The sequence below is a fragment of the Calidris pugnax genome, unplaced genomic scaffold, assembly GCF_001431845.1.
Source record: "Calidris pugnax isolate Ruff unplaced genomic scaffold, ASM143184v1 scaffold20, whole genome shotgun sequence".
NCBI classification, from domain to species: domain Eukaryota; kingdom Metazoa; phylum Chordata; class Aves; order Charadriiformes; family Scolopacidae; genus Calidris; species Calidris pugnax.
This window is the reverse complement of record NW_015094510.1, coordinates 16,066,002-16,078,585: the sequence shown is the minus strand read 5'-3', so window position 1 is coordinate 16,078,585 and position 12,584 is coordinate 16,066,002. Positions and strand designations below refer to the sequence as shown.

The 12,584-nt window shown below is 38.1% G+C and overlaps 1 protein-coding gene across 1 annotated transcript in view; it reads left to right on the top strand.

Annotated features, from left to right (window-relative positions):
* The window catches only part of KPNA3 (karyopherin alpha 3 (importin alpha 4)), a 32,072-nt gene extending 19,699 nt beyond the window's left edge, over positions 1 to 12,373 (top strand). Inside the window, exons 9-16 of the mRNA XM_014966009.1 lie at positions 646 to 690; positions 3,209 to 3,340; positions 4,503 to 4,631; positions 6,298 to 6,402; positions 6,538 to 6,609; positions 6,714 to 6,876; positions 7,749 to 7,843; positions 10,333 to 12,373. Of these exons, the coding sequence (XP_014821495.1) occupies positions 646 to 690; positions 3,209 to 3,340; positions 4,503 to 4,631; positions 6,298 to 6,402; positions 6,538 to 6,609; positions 6,714 to 6,876; positions 7,749 to 7,843; positions 10,333 to 10,431 (840 nt within the window). The 3' untranslated portion in view covers positions 10,432 to 12,373. The remainder of the gene's footprint in view (positions 1 to 645; positions 691 to 3,208; positions 3,341 to 4,502; positions 4,632 to 6,297; positions 6,403 to 6,537; positions 6,610 to 6,713; positions 6,877 to 7,748; positions 7,844 to 10,332) is intronic.
* Positions 12,374 to 12,584: the final 211 nt, after the last annotated feature.

Sequence of the window (12,584 nt, the reverse complement as noted above, 5' to 3'; positions counted from 1 at the left end):
GTAAAGTGGTGCTATTTAACTAGAACTATAGTTGTAACGGATGTAAAGTTCTTCATTTTAAGATAGATCCCAAAGGGTAGATCCAGTTTTTTCAAAGCCATGTGAAGTATCGTGTTGTTAGCAACTAAACTTTAATTTAATTTTAAAAATGAAGCAGAGAATGGGGAAACTTTTACAAGTAGTACTATTACCAAATAGAAATGCCTGTTTTAAGCAGTCTTACTGTGGCTCAGGTTTTTTTTTTATTATTTTTTCCATATGTGAATATCAAAATAAAATTTTGCTTTAATCCAAGAGGGTGTAATGTATTGATATTAGGTTAATTATTTTTATTATAATATGTGGTAACAAGGCTTTCAAAATGGCAGGGAGATGTCCCTATTTCTGTTGTTTGCTTGTTTTCCCTCAAAATATAGTCTGCTCTCTCTGTGTCTTTGAAATATATTACTGTCCTGTATTTTTACAAATTATTAAATATAACATATATTTTTTATATATGCTTTGAGGGAATGACCAGCTGCTGGGAGGTGTGTGACTACAATGTGCTAATGCAGTCTCACACTAGGCTTTGTGACTGCAGTACTTGGATTCGTGATTGTACAGCCAATTTTATGCTGCTGTAATGACTGATGAACTTCTTTTCAGATTTTGCCAGCATTGTGTGTTCTCATTTACCATACAGATATAAACGTAAGTAATTTCTAAACTTTTAGATATTTAGATTCTTTGTTTTCTCTGGATAGAAAATGCTGCAAGATTGTGTTTAAGTGGCAAACTTGGTGTTGTGTATTAATTTATGTATAATTAAGTAGTAAATACACAATTAAATATGAAGACCCATATAATTGTAATCATCCAGAGCACAAAAAAGAAAGTGTAAACACCATTTCTGAAATATCCTTTCTAAAAGTTTATTTATCCTTTACATTAGAAAGTACATTTAAAAAAATCCTACCTTGCAGAATTGAGCACTAGAAATTTAAAGTGCCAGTTTTACCATCAGCTTCACTTCAATTCTGCCCCAATTTATAATTTTGCATAGATGCTGTATAATGCACGTGTAGAAAAAGTGTATCTAATTCTACATATCAGTCCAATCAAGTATTGTGATCGTATGGGTAAATCTGACTTCTGTAACCTGTTGGGTGCCTGAATTTGCAACCTGTTTAACTAAGAAAATAGCATATGAAAATACACTTCAATAAAAAGCAAAAACCTATTGTTTTGTGGTACCTTTGACAACTTTTCTTCAGGCTATTAATACTAAACCTACAGTATTTCCCACATTTGTGATCCATGGGTTTACATATATCTTCTGGCTAAAGTCCTAGAGGGGTGGACTTCACCTCCTGAAGTCTTACATCTGTGTCATTAAGGGATACTGAGCTGCTCTCCTCCTCCTCTTGTCAGGACTTTGTAATGTCTTTGACTCTTGCTCCTGATAGTGATCCTTCAATTTAGGGAAGCAGGAATTGAACCTTTGTGGTGGGTCTGGGGATAGCGCATAAGATTGATTTAGTTCCTTCCACGCTGTGGTAGTGGTGTTTCTGCTGCTCTTTTAATGGTGAAGTGGGCTTGGCTCTGCAAAATATTTGCAAACAGTTTAATTTGGAATTTTGCCAGGGTTTTCCCAGTGTAATGTGAGTGGGAGACAGCACATGGTGACTTTCCAATTCATAATTTGGACAAACCTGTATGGAAATTCATAGCAAAACCAAACATCTAACTTATAGGCTTTTTTTTTTTCCCTGCCAAATTCGAAAGCTTTTGCAAGGAATGATTGTGTGAGAGCTTCTTGAAGTAGCTATGAGACTATGTGATGCCAGGTTTTGACTCATCTCAATTAGGGTGCCCGTCTTTTTGATCCTGAGAGTCAGGTGCTAGTTTGGAGGTACCAGTCTGGTCCCAGCCTCCCTGTACTGGAGCAGCAAACCTATCTTTGGAGATGAGTCAGTGATGCAGGTAGGTCAGCCGACAGTCCCGTGAGCGCTTCTGGCGGCTGCTGCTCTCGTCACCAACAGGGCTGTGGGGCAGCAAACTTGGTGAGGCACCATCTCTCACTGCTTCTGCTGCGATACCGGCTCCACTGCAGCACGTTCTGCTGTCCCTGTGGCATTAGCAGGTGAGGGCAGCAGCAGGCTGTGTCAAGAAAGCGTTAGGTCTGTGCTGTCTGGTCCCTGGAGCTGGGTGGAAGCAGCCTGTGGGTCAGGACTTTAAAGTCCTTCCCATGTTTCAGTACTGTAGCTATCTTAATAGCTGGAAATTTCAAATGGGTATCTGTTTTAAAAGTGGAGTAGATCTAGGTACCTCAACAGATTATGTCCTCAGTGGGGTCCAGATTTCTCTTCCTGTAGTTCCTAACATCATCTCTGAGAGATGGGAAATCCTTATTTCCGCTGGCTTTGTTTCTGCTTCAGATACCACCTTTCAATGACTGTTAACTTTTTTACCTTTCTTTTTTGGAGGGCTCTCGAATCATCCTTACCAAGTCATCAGTGGCTTAGTCTTTATATTCGTTCAGACACTAAGATTGCACTGCATGATAGTCATTTCTCCGTGGGTTTTCGCTTTGCTTGAACAGTTGCCACCTTACAATAGTTGCTAGTCCTTTAGTTGGTATAAGAACTCCTTTCCTTTGCTGTGGATTTTAATCTTAATATGAAGGCAAAAAAAAAAGGCATACATCTAGAGTAGTTTCACTTCAGAACTGCACTGTGGATCAGAAATGCTAAATGTAGATAGATGGATTAGGGACTAAGGGGATTTAGGTGTTCTGTAATCAAAAGATAGCTCAGCTCGCAAATGACAGCAGCGCAGGAGCCTGGGTCAGTGTGTTCTTCACACAGTTACTGGCACAACCACTTATCTGAGCTGGTTGTCTGTCTTTGAAACGCAAATCAAGCCCAACAGTTTACCTGTATGCTGTCACTTTATGCACCAGAATGTGGCATTTGATTAAAAAACATCTTTGAGAGAGGACATACAGAAATTATTATTATCGAACAAGTGGCCCCAGTTTTCATACTTGTACATAATAATCTAACATTTTACTAATTAGGTTTCGTCATAATATTTGAGTTTTTCCTATAACTAAATTGCATGCTCTTTTCCCCCCTCATTTCCCCCTGAAATGTTGTTCACTAAATTAAGACACCGTTATATGGGTTGTACTGTTCAATGTGTAAACCATGTTCTTTCCAATTTGTAGATCCTCGTGGACACTGTTTGGGCTTTGTCCTACTTAACAGACGGTGGGAACGAACAGATACAAATGGTGATTGATTCAGGAGTTGTACCTTTTCTAGTTCCCCTTCTGAGTCATCAGGAGGTTAAAGTTCAAGTAAGTCTGGATCAGTTGCTATTGAATAGTCCTTTGTAAGCTATTTTCTAAAAAATGTGCCTTAAAGTATTTATCAGTGGAGTACTAAGATGAGCATTTATAGCTACACTTGTTACAGGTAAAACTGAACAAAAAATGTTACGTACCCTGGGGAAAAAAAGATCATTAAAATGAAAGAAAACTCAAACAAAAAAGTTCTAATAGAATTTTAAGTAAAATGACATGTTAAACATTAACTTCCATTGGGTGATTACCAGGGGTGCCTTCCTTTTGTAGTCCTAAAATACTTCATGTCAACAGATTTCCAGAATTTCCAGAATTCAAGTTCTATGCACACGTTTCTGTTGGTGCATACATGATTGTGCATATTCTGTCTGAATAGCTCATGGAAATCAATTAAATTTTGGGACCTTTTGAATGTTCAAATATTTGCAGATGCTGCGTCCTTTTAGTAAAGCAAATTTCTAATTAGCTAGGAGAGGTAGCTTAAGTGAGCTTGTCTGTTTAATTTCAAAGACAAAGGGAACCCAAAAGTTAGTTAATGTGGGCTTGATTTTTATAAATCAACTGTTGTAATTGGGAGCTTTTTTATGTATCTGCGCATTTGTCGTGTTTGTTTAGTTTGTACTTTGGATGAGACGTGGCTGCCTTGAAATTTGTCAGAGCAGTTCACTTGATGAAAAGGAATCTCTCCAGTATTCTGTCACTTGCAAAGCATTTACTAACCAATACATAAAGATATAAAGTCCATTTCTGAAAGTCAACTGAGAATCAACAAGAACAAAAGTAGTGGATTTTTTAATTCTGTAGTGGAAAGCTGAATGGAGAAGGAAGCAACCTTGGCAGACCTAGAGACAGCTAATGTAGTTGTAACTCAGATCAGATACATGGTGAATTAACTCTTCTGTTGTTTTAATATTCTTTTAATTTCTAATCTTTACACTTTTTGAGTTGAGCTGCAGTGCATCTATTCAGTAAAACGCTGTACTGTGTGTTTCTGTTTTGATGAAACAGTACCCATTTTTAGGATATAGCTCAGAGACGAAGTGCTAAGTTGTATTTTGCAAAGTGTTTTTATAAAAAGACATCTTTATTTTAGCATAAGTAACAGCAATGTCTTTAACATGCAATTTTTTTTTTCCTTCCCACTTTGGATATTCAGACAGCAGCACTGAGAGCAGTAGGCAACATAGTAACTGGTACTGATGAACAGACACAAGTTGTTCTCAATTGTGATGTTTTGTCTTATTTCCCAACCCTCCTGACGCATCCAAAAGAGAAGATAAATAAGGTATGATTTGTTTCTTCCTAACTTAATGCTTTTGTGTAAGAAATAAAGCTGTAGTCTGTAGCATATTGCAGAAGAATTTCTTCCAGCTATTATTCCCAGCATGTGAGCCATTTTGTATAAAGGCCTGGCCTTTGAGGATGGTACTTAATTACGGCTAAAGCCAAACAGGCATAATGAGTATCCATGCACTGGTGTTGATGCCTAGTGCTTTTTGGGAGGACTGATGGTTTTTGCTTTGGAGTCTGATACTTCTTTACATTTGCAAAGTGAGTAACTGGCGTTAGTTTTTCATAACTAAAGAGTGTTACTTTTAGTTGAGTTGAGTAAGATTGATTCCATTTTTCCACTCCACCTTTTTGTAGTGGTGTTTGTTCTCTTGTCCTTCAAGGACGTGGGGAGTACCACTGTCCTTTTCTGAAAGCTGTCCCTGCATTTCCTCTCCTGCCTTTTGGCAGAGGGAACGTCGCTGCTGCAAGGACTGGGTGGATTAGGGGGAATTGGATGATAGAAACTGATCAGTGCCCTCTTTTCCAGACCTGTATTTCATGTTATTTGCACTTTTTTTTTAAATCATTGTGCCATCTTCCACTGCAAAGATGGGGCTGGCTGAGGAGGAGGCTATTTTATTTAGCTTATGTGATTCCCCCACTTAGTGTACCGTTGAAGGGGAATCTATTTGCAAGGAATCTCTTTTTCTTCAAGGCCCTGTCAACTGTCGAGAGCTCTGAAGAAGTTATCTTTGACAGTTCAAACTGCTGTGATTTGTTTCTGCCTGCCCTTCGAGTTCTCACAAAAGAATGATGAAGAGCTCTTTTTGAATGCCAACAAAGGAATTATTTTTGTATAATGGGAGTCTAGAAGTTATTTGAGCTTTGCTTTAAGTGTATGTTGTGAGGGGCAAGTAAAAATAAAAGCAAGATACACATCCCTAAAAAATTGAATCCATTATGTTTGTTTTTTTCCTGCAGTACTTCATAATTTGCTGCTTGCCACACTGTCTTCTACTTAAGATTGGAGCCTTTTTAAGATGTTCTGGATTCCCTTGACAAGCATCCCCCTTTGTAATCAGGAATTTGTGACTGCTGTTATAGGTGTTAGCTCTACTGATGTTATCTCCTGAAGGAGATAACTGCTGAGTAAAGTCTCAGGACAGAGTCCCGTCTGATACTTGAATGAGTTGTGAGCTCTGCTTCATGTTTCAGGAAGCAAATGGGAGCTGCTACTGAGCTGTCAGTATTAGGATTACAGAATAAGTCCTTTTTTCATATGAGGTTTTACCAGTTTTCCTATTTTCTTTGTAAAACCGATTGAAAGTTTAAACCATGGCTTTGACTCCAGCAGTGAAAAGTACACACAAGGTTTAAGTCAGTATTGCTCCCGATGTATGGAGGCACTCCTCATGTAAGTAATAATGTGGCCCTGTGAATTAATCATATCAGTTTTGCATTGATCCTTGCACGTTTGGCTTTTGCAGTGCAAGAACCGTTCGTGTGCTAGAAGTGCTATGGGGGAGCAAACCCAGAGGTTCTCTTCAGTGATTGGTCACAGTACGATTTTAGGTTTTGAGGTTGTTATGTTCAGTTTGGTTGGGTTTGGTTGTGGGTTTTTTTTCATCTATTGACTATTTTTTGAAAGTGCTTTGCTTTTTTGTTTTGTCCAATTGTAGGAAGCAGTTTGGTTCCTTTCCAATATCACAGCAGGAAACCAGCAACAAGTTCAGGCTGTAATAGATGCTGGGCTAATCCCTATGATCATACACCAGCTGGCTAAGGTCAGTCAAACTATCAGCTATGCAACTTGTCATCCTCTTTTTATAAATCTGACATGAGGAGTCTGTGATTTTTAATAATAAGGTTGACAGATGTTTCCATGCTGATTTTAATGAGCTATTAATTTTATTTTTCAGGGAGACTTTGGAACACAAAAGGAAGCTGCTTGGGCAATTAGCAATTTGACAATAAGTGGGAGAAAAGATCAGGTATGTGTAGTGGGATTTCAGATTGTCACTGAAACAATGCACATGCAGCCATTTGCAAGAAGCACAATGTTGAAAGCGTTTTGTTTTTTTTTTCCATTACTTAGGTTGAATACCTTGTACAGCAAAATGTAATCCCACCGTTCTGCAATCTACTCTCAGTAAAGGATTCTCAAGTGGTACAGGTGGTGCTGGATGGTCTGAAAAACATCCTGATAATGGCTGGTGATGAGGCTAGCACAATAGCTGAAATTATAGAAGAGTGTGGAGGTAAGTGCTTATTAGGCTTTTTAAAAATTTAATTTGCTAGCTTTATTTTGTCTTCCGTTTGTTGCTGTTGATATTTACTACAGCATTTTGTGGGTTTTTTTTGTTGTTGTTTAGCTGTTTAGCTCAGTATAGGGATTGTCATGTTGGAGGCAGTTGTTAAAGGAGCCTTCTGTAGCTTAGGTATTTTTTAAGTTTAAATGAGAATTGTACTTCTTTTCATTTGATTATTGCATACACTTCATTCTGTGGTAAAACACACAACTCTTGCTTTAGTTTATTGCCTTGGCAGCAGTTGCTAGGATCATAATTTCATTGCAGACCAAAGCAGGATGAGGAGTCAGGCTTTTGGATATTGCAATCAAAGTTTTAACACATGTTAATTAATGTATTATAGCAAGATAGCAGTAAAGGGATGTTTAAGAACTTATGATACTGGAAGTTTTTGCCTTGTATTATACCATGTTCAGTGTGAAAATAGAACTAGGGTTTTAAGCTGCTCTTGGTGTGAGACTTTGTCGTCTTGTTTTTTCAAACTCATACAGAATACACACATGAAACCAGTTCCTTTTGGTGATACACAGAAAGCACAATGACTGGAACAAAAACTATTGAGTAGCTTATGCATGTAGTACATACTATACTATGTATGTAGTTTTATCTAAAAAGAGAGAAGGTTTTATTATTCCTTCTTCATAGAATATGATATTCCATGGCATGCAAACATTCACAAACTACTTTTTTTCCATCTTGGAGACAAAGATAGCTGTTGTGTTAGAAAATATTTGCGAATTCTTAGTTTATTGGTTTTCAAAATAGCCAGCAGTACACTTCAGTTTAAACTTATAAAACTCTTCTCTGTGTTTTCTATCCAGGGTTAGAGAAAATTGAAGCCTTGCAACAGCATGAGAATGAAGACATTTATAAACTAGCATTTGAAATAATAGATCAGTATTTCTCTGGTGACGATGTAAGTATGCTAAAGATTGAAGAGCATATATGCTGTGCTGTTGGCTTAGCAAGTACATTGTCATTGCTCCTCGGTTCCAGTTGTCATGAACATCAGCTGACTGGGAAGTCAGTTTTTCTGCTCCTTTTTCAGGAGCTCCTTCTCTTAATTGAAAGTCTTTCAAGAGTTTCTCAATGCCAAGAATTTTCTTTAGCAACATCAAGATGACTACCCTGGTTTTGCCAAATCAGTTGATTGACACTGACCTAATTTTGTCACACTGACATGTAAATTGACTTGTAATTGCTTGTGATTAGAGTCTAAACAGTTCTCTGGCTCTCCTTTTTACTTTCTCATGCCTCACTCTTTGGAGTGGGGAATGGATCCTTATTTTCAGATAGAATACCGTGTTGCAGCTCTGTAGTCACTCAGTCTGGATTCTACATTGAGAAGAGTCATCAAAACTGTAACACTTTCTGCAGCTGATTGATCTAGAATATCAGATTGATCTGATAGTTCATTGCACTCTGATTAGGTAGTTTGACCCTTTGGGTTCTAACTCTTTCTGCTACTGGTGGCTTGTGAGCACCTCAGCAGCACCGTAACAAGCAATTTGAAGACAAATACTAATTATGCTTTCTAGGCCATCCAGGGTGTTTGTAGTTCTGCAGCCTGGCAGAACTGTGTCTTCAGTTCTTCTCTTAAATTGAACTTTCCAGATACCAGCGCTGACTTTAAGACTCTTTAATTTTCAATTCATGGGTCCATCACGTGATTGTGAAGTTAGTTGCCATAAGTTGAGATATGTGAAAAGTTCCCTAGACTCATAATGGTTCTGTGAGCAGTGTCTCATAGTTTCCATAATGACTCTGAGACTTCTGTAGCAAACTGAAGAGCACAGTCTAGTTGGTGTGTGGAGGAATACCCATTTTGAGGTTAGTACTCCCTTCAGTGCATTTACTTTATACATAAACTAATGCAGTTTAATCTATGCCTGGTTTGCTGAATTTACCGCCTTTAATCGGGAGCAAGACTTTACTTCAGATTATTGTTTATACTGCTACCATGTTTTCTGGGGCTTCTGAAACTCAAAATTGTAGAAATTCCATCATTGGGAGATAGGAGTTTAAACGTAAAACCAGAGGAATTTTCAGGCAGTGACTATATGTAGGAAAATAACCTTTGTCATTTCAGGACCAATGCAAAAATAACCCAGAAAAAAAAACCCAAATTGCGCTAGGGAGACAGGAGACGGGTTATGTTAGCCAGCCTGGCAGTGTTAAGATGGACTGCCCAGGAGTATTCCTGCCTTCTGTCACTTCAGGATCTTCTGTATTCTCATGAGATGTTGTTGGCTATTAGATATTCCCTTAACTGTTGAATCCCATCTGCTCTTTTGCTGTAAAGTGCACAGGCGCGTAATTTAGGACCAGCACTTGTGGCTTCCTCACTTCAGTTTATTGTGTTAAAGGCGTGTGAAGCTGGGTAATGTTACCTTGTAGTACCCCTGCAGAAGGCAGAAGTGCTGATTTATCAACTCACAAACATTTTGCAAAGCATTCTGAAACCAGATTCGATCTTCATTTGGGCAGGACGTGCCCCGCTCTTCCTCCTGAGGATTGTTGCTGTCACCAAAGCCTTAATCTCTCCCTCCAATTTAGGTATTGTCACCCAAAGTAGAGAGAAATAAAGATTTTAGGTGAGTCGGTTCTGGTGTCTGCATGAACCCAAGGACAGATCTCAGAAAGCTCTTGAGACACCTCCCCAACAAGGGCTCTTACCTGCTTCAGAACAGCACAGGGTTTGGATCGAGGCGTATGGTTCCTGCAGAACCGTATGTATATATGTAGAGGTGGTGTGCTCAGAGAACAGATGCAGCTGGTGATTTGGAGGAGGATGGGTAGGGTTTGAAGTTGTGCCTATCGATGCCGTGAAGCTGGATACCGATGCCTTTCGTTCTATATCCATAGAGTAATGAAGTGCTTTTGGTTTAACAAAAAAAATTCGGATTGCGCTTATGAGCGCTATATAAAACTGCTCTGAAATAAGTAACTCTAAAGCCTCCAGATTGTGATAGGAGATACTGAGTACTCTTTTAAGCTGTATCACAAGCATTTCTATCAGCTGCCACTAAAAATTATTTTCTTGTTGAAAGAAAATGGGAAAAAGTACAAAATGGAAGTTTGGAATTCGCAACTAGTGATTAGCCAAACCCAGAAGTACTAAAAATTGGCAATGAAAATTAAATCTCACAGCTAAAATAGCAACTGCTTTGACCGAGCAGCCCAGTCTCTAACCATTTCCATTTTCTGTTTCCCTAATGGTATTAGAGCAGAGTTAATGTGTTCTTTTTAAACATATTTGAGGAATTGAATTGGAAAAACTGATCTAATTTTATTGCAATAATATTTAAAAAAAGAGGAAGAGATAACTTTTGTGAGTCTCTCCTGCGTGCACTGAATTGTGCAGGGAATTGGCCTCTCATGTGTTTTTGTTGTTGCATTTTATAGATCGATGAAGACCCCAGTCTCATCCCTGAAGCCACTCAAGGAGGTGCTTACAACTTTGACCCGACGGCCAACCTTCAAACGAAAGAATTTAATTTTTAAGTTCAAAAAAGTGCAGCTTCTCTGTCCCACACCAGTATGAAGCACCACCAGATGGCTACCAAGTGAAGAAACAAAAGGCTCCAAGACACACATGCCTCTTCGTTTTGATGCTTCTAAAGCAAGCCATGTATCGGTCACTTTGCAGTTGCCAAACGTCACTATCACATGGACTGTAAATGCATATGCATGATCTCTTAAACTGTTTCAGAATTCTTTTTAACAGTCCCAACTACCTTTTTTTGCCTTTTTTTCCTGGTGCCACATGCTGACAACCGCAACCTGCAGTTTTGTTAAGAATATTCCATAGTGGTGGCACATTGGCTTTCCACGGAAAAGTAGCTTCTTTGGAAAATGGTGCGCTGTGGATCAAGACACTTTGGTATGATGCGTACATTTTGGAAGACTTTACAGGGGCCCGGTTTGCTCTGAGCCTCCATCATCCTCCTCCACAAACATATTTTCATATACTTTATGTGGAAGAATAGATTCAAAAATGCAAGCCAAATGAATTTCATTGGTGAAACTGAAATAAAAGTAACTTAAAAAAACAAAAACAAAAAAACACTTGGCAATTGATTAAACACTTAAGTTTAAAACAAACAAAAAAAAAACTACTTCAGCTGTCAGTAATTGATGTGTGTTCATTAACTGCCTCAGAAACCAGGGTTGGAGAATGAACTGTAGATTTGGACTGGTAAAGCTTTTGCCATTATACCTAATTTTTGAGAACAGCGAGCCCTATTTGACCACTCACTTCAGCCTGTGTGTTCCTGCTGTTTTGAAGTAATCAAATGCTGTGCATGGTATTTTACCTGAGCTACAACCTGTTATGGACTTGAACTTCTGTTTAAGCTGAAAGCAAGAGTCCCAGACTGTAGAAAAACAAAACAAAACAAAAAAAATCTGTCCAAAAAATGTATTAGTTAAAAAGAATCTTGCTTTCAACTTTCAGTAGTCAATATATTTTGTTTTAAATTGATAATTGGATATGGTTGATTTATATTGGGTTTAAACTGTGGAGCTTTCATGTTTACTGTAATTTAGTCTTAAACTATTTTTTACTTAGTAACCAGTGCTTATGATGATGTGGTTGGCAACAAACCAGCAACTACTTAGAAGCGTCATAAAAGCTTCATTCTTGGAGTATTGGAAGAGTGATTCAGAAATTAGTCTCAAATCTTATTCACACGATTAAAAAGAAGATACAAACTGGTTGATGTGTGAGGCTGTATGGAAGCTGCCGTTACTCAGCATAAACCTGATGTGCAGCGCACATTAAATAACTTTACATAAGGTATGTGAGGTCATTGCTTTTGGAAAATCGTCTGACCCAGTTGTTTTCAAAGGGATTTTGGTATCGCTGGGGTGAAGATGGATAATTTTGAAATTCTGTAAGCTATCACACAAACTGGTTTTGTTGCTGTTGTTTACTGGGTGTAATTTCCCAATGCATTGATGTGAAGGGATAGAAAAATCTAAACTAATTTAGTTATTGGATGTGGGTTGTATTTACTGTGATGAAGATAAGGACAGATGCCATCAGAGCTTTGTGGATCAGCTGTTTTTCCACTGATGAACAACGCATAGCAGGTGTGCATTCATTAAATATATATCTGCCAAGGTGGAGCCACTTTAAAGAGTGAGTTGTCTTGTATCTCACCTGGATACAAGCGTATGTTTAAACTGCAAGATTTTTACTTGCTAGATAATCTGTTTTAATATAGTGGTTTGGCCTCTGATTATTTATAGGTTTTATAAATTTTAGAATCAATTTCTCTTTAAGGTGGCTCAGATTTTTCAACTCTTGTGCACATAAAATTGAGTTGAAGTTCATTGTGCCTTTTTTCTTTTCCCAGAAGTTGAGTTGAAGCTTCATATGGTAACTGCATCCTATTCACACACTATAGTCTAAAATCTTGAAACTGTGTGGTGTTCGCTAAAAGTGTGATGCAGCAAAAAGGTTATGATTTTGTAGCAGATCCTCCAATACTAAAGTACTATCACAAAATACCAATAGGTGACAAATAATGGGCACACATAGCATGTGTCTTTAGCTGCATTTGTAATTTGATAATGATTTTGCATTGTTTGAAAGCCAAATAAAAAACCCAACCTCCTCTCTCCCCCCCCCCCCCTTCGAAAAAAAAAAAAAA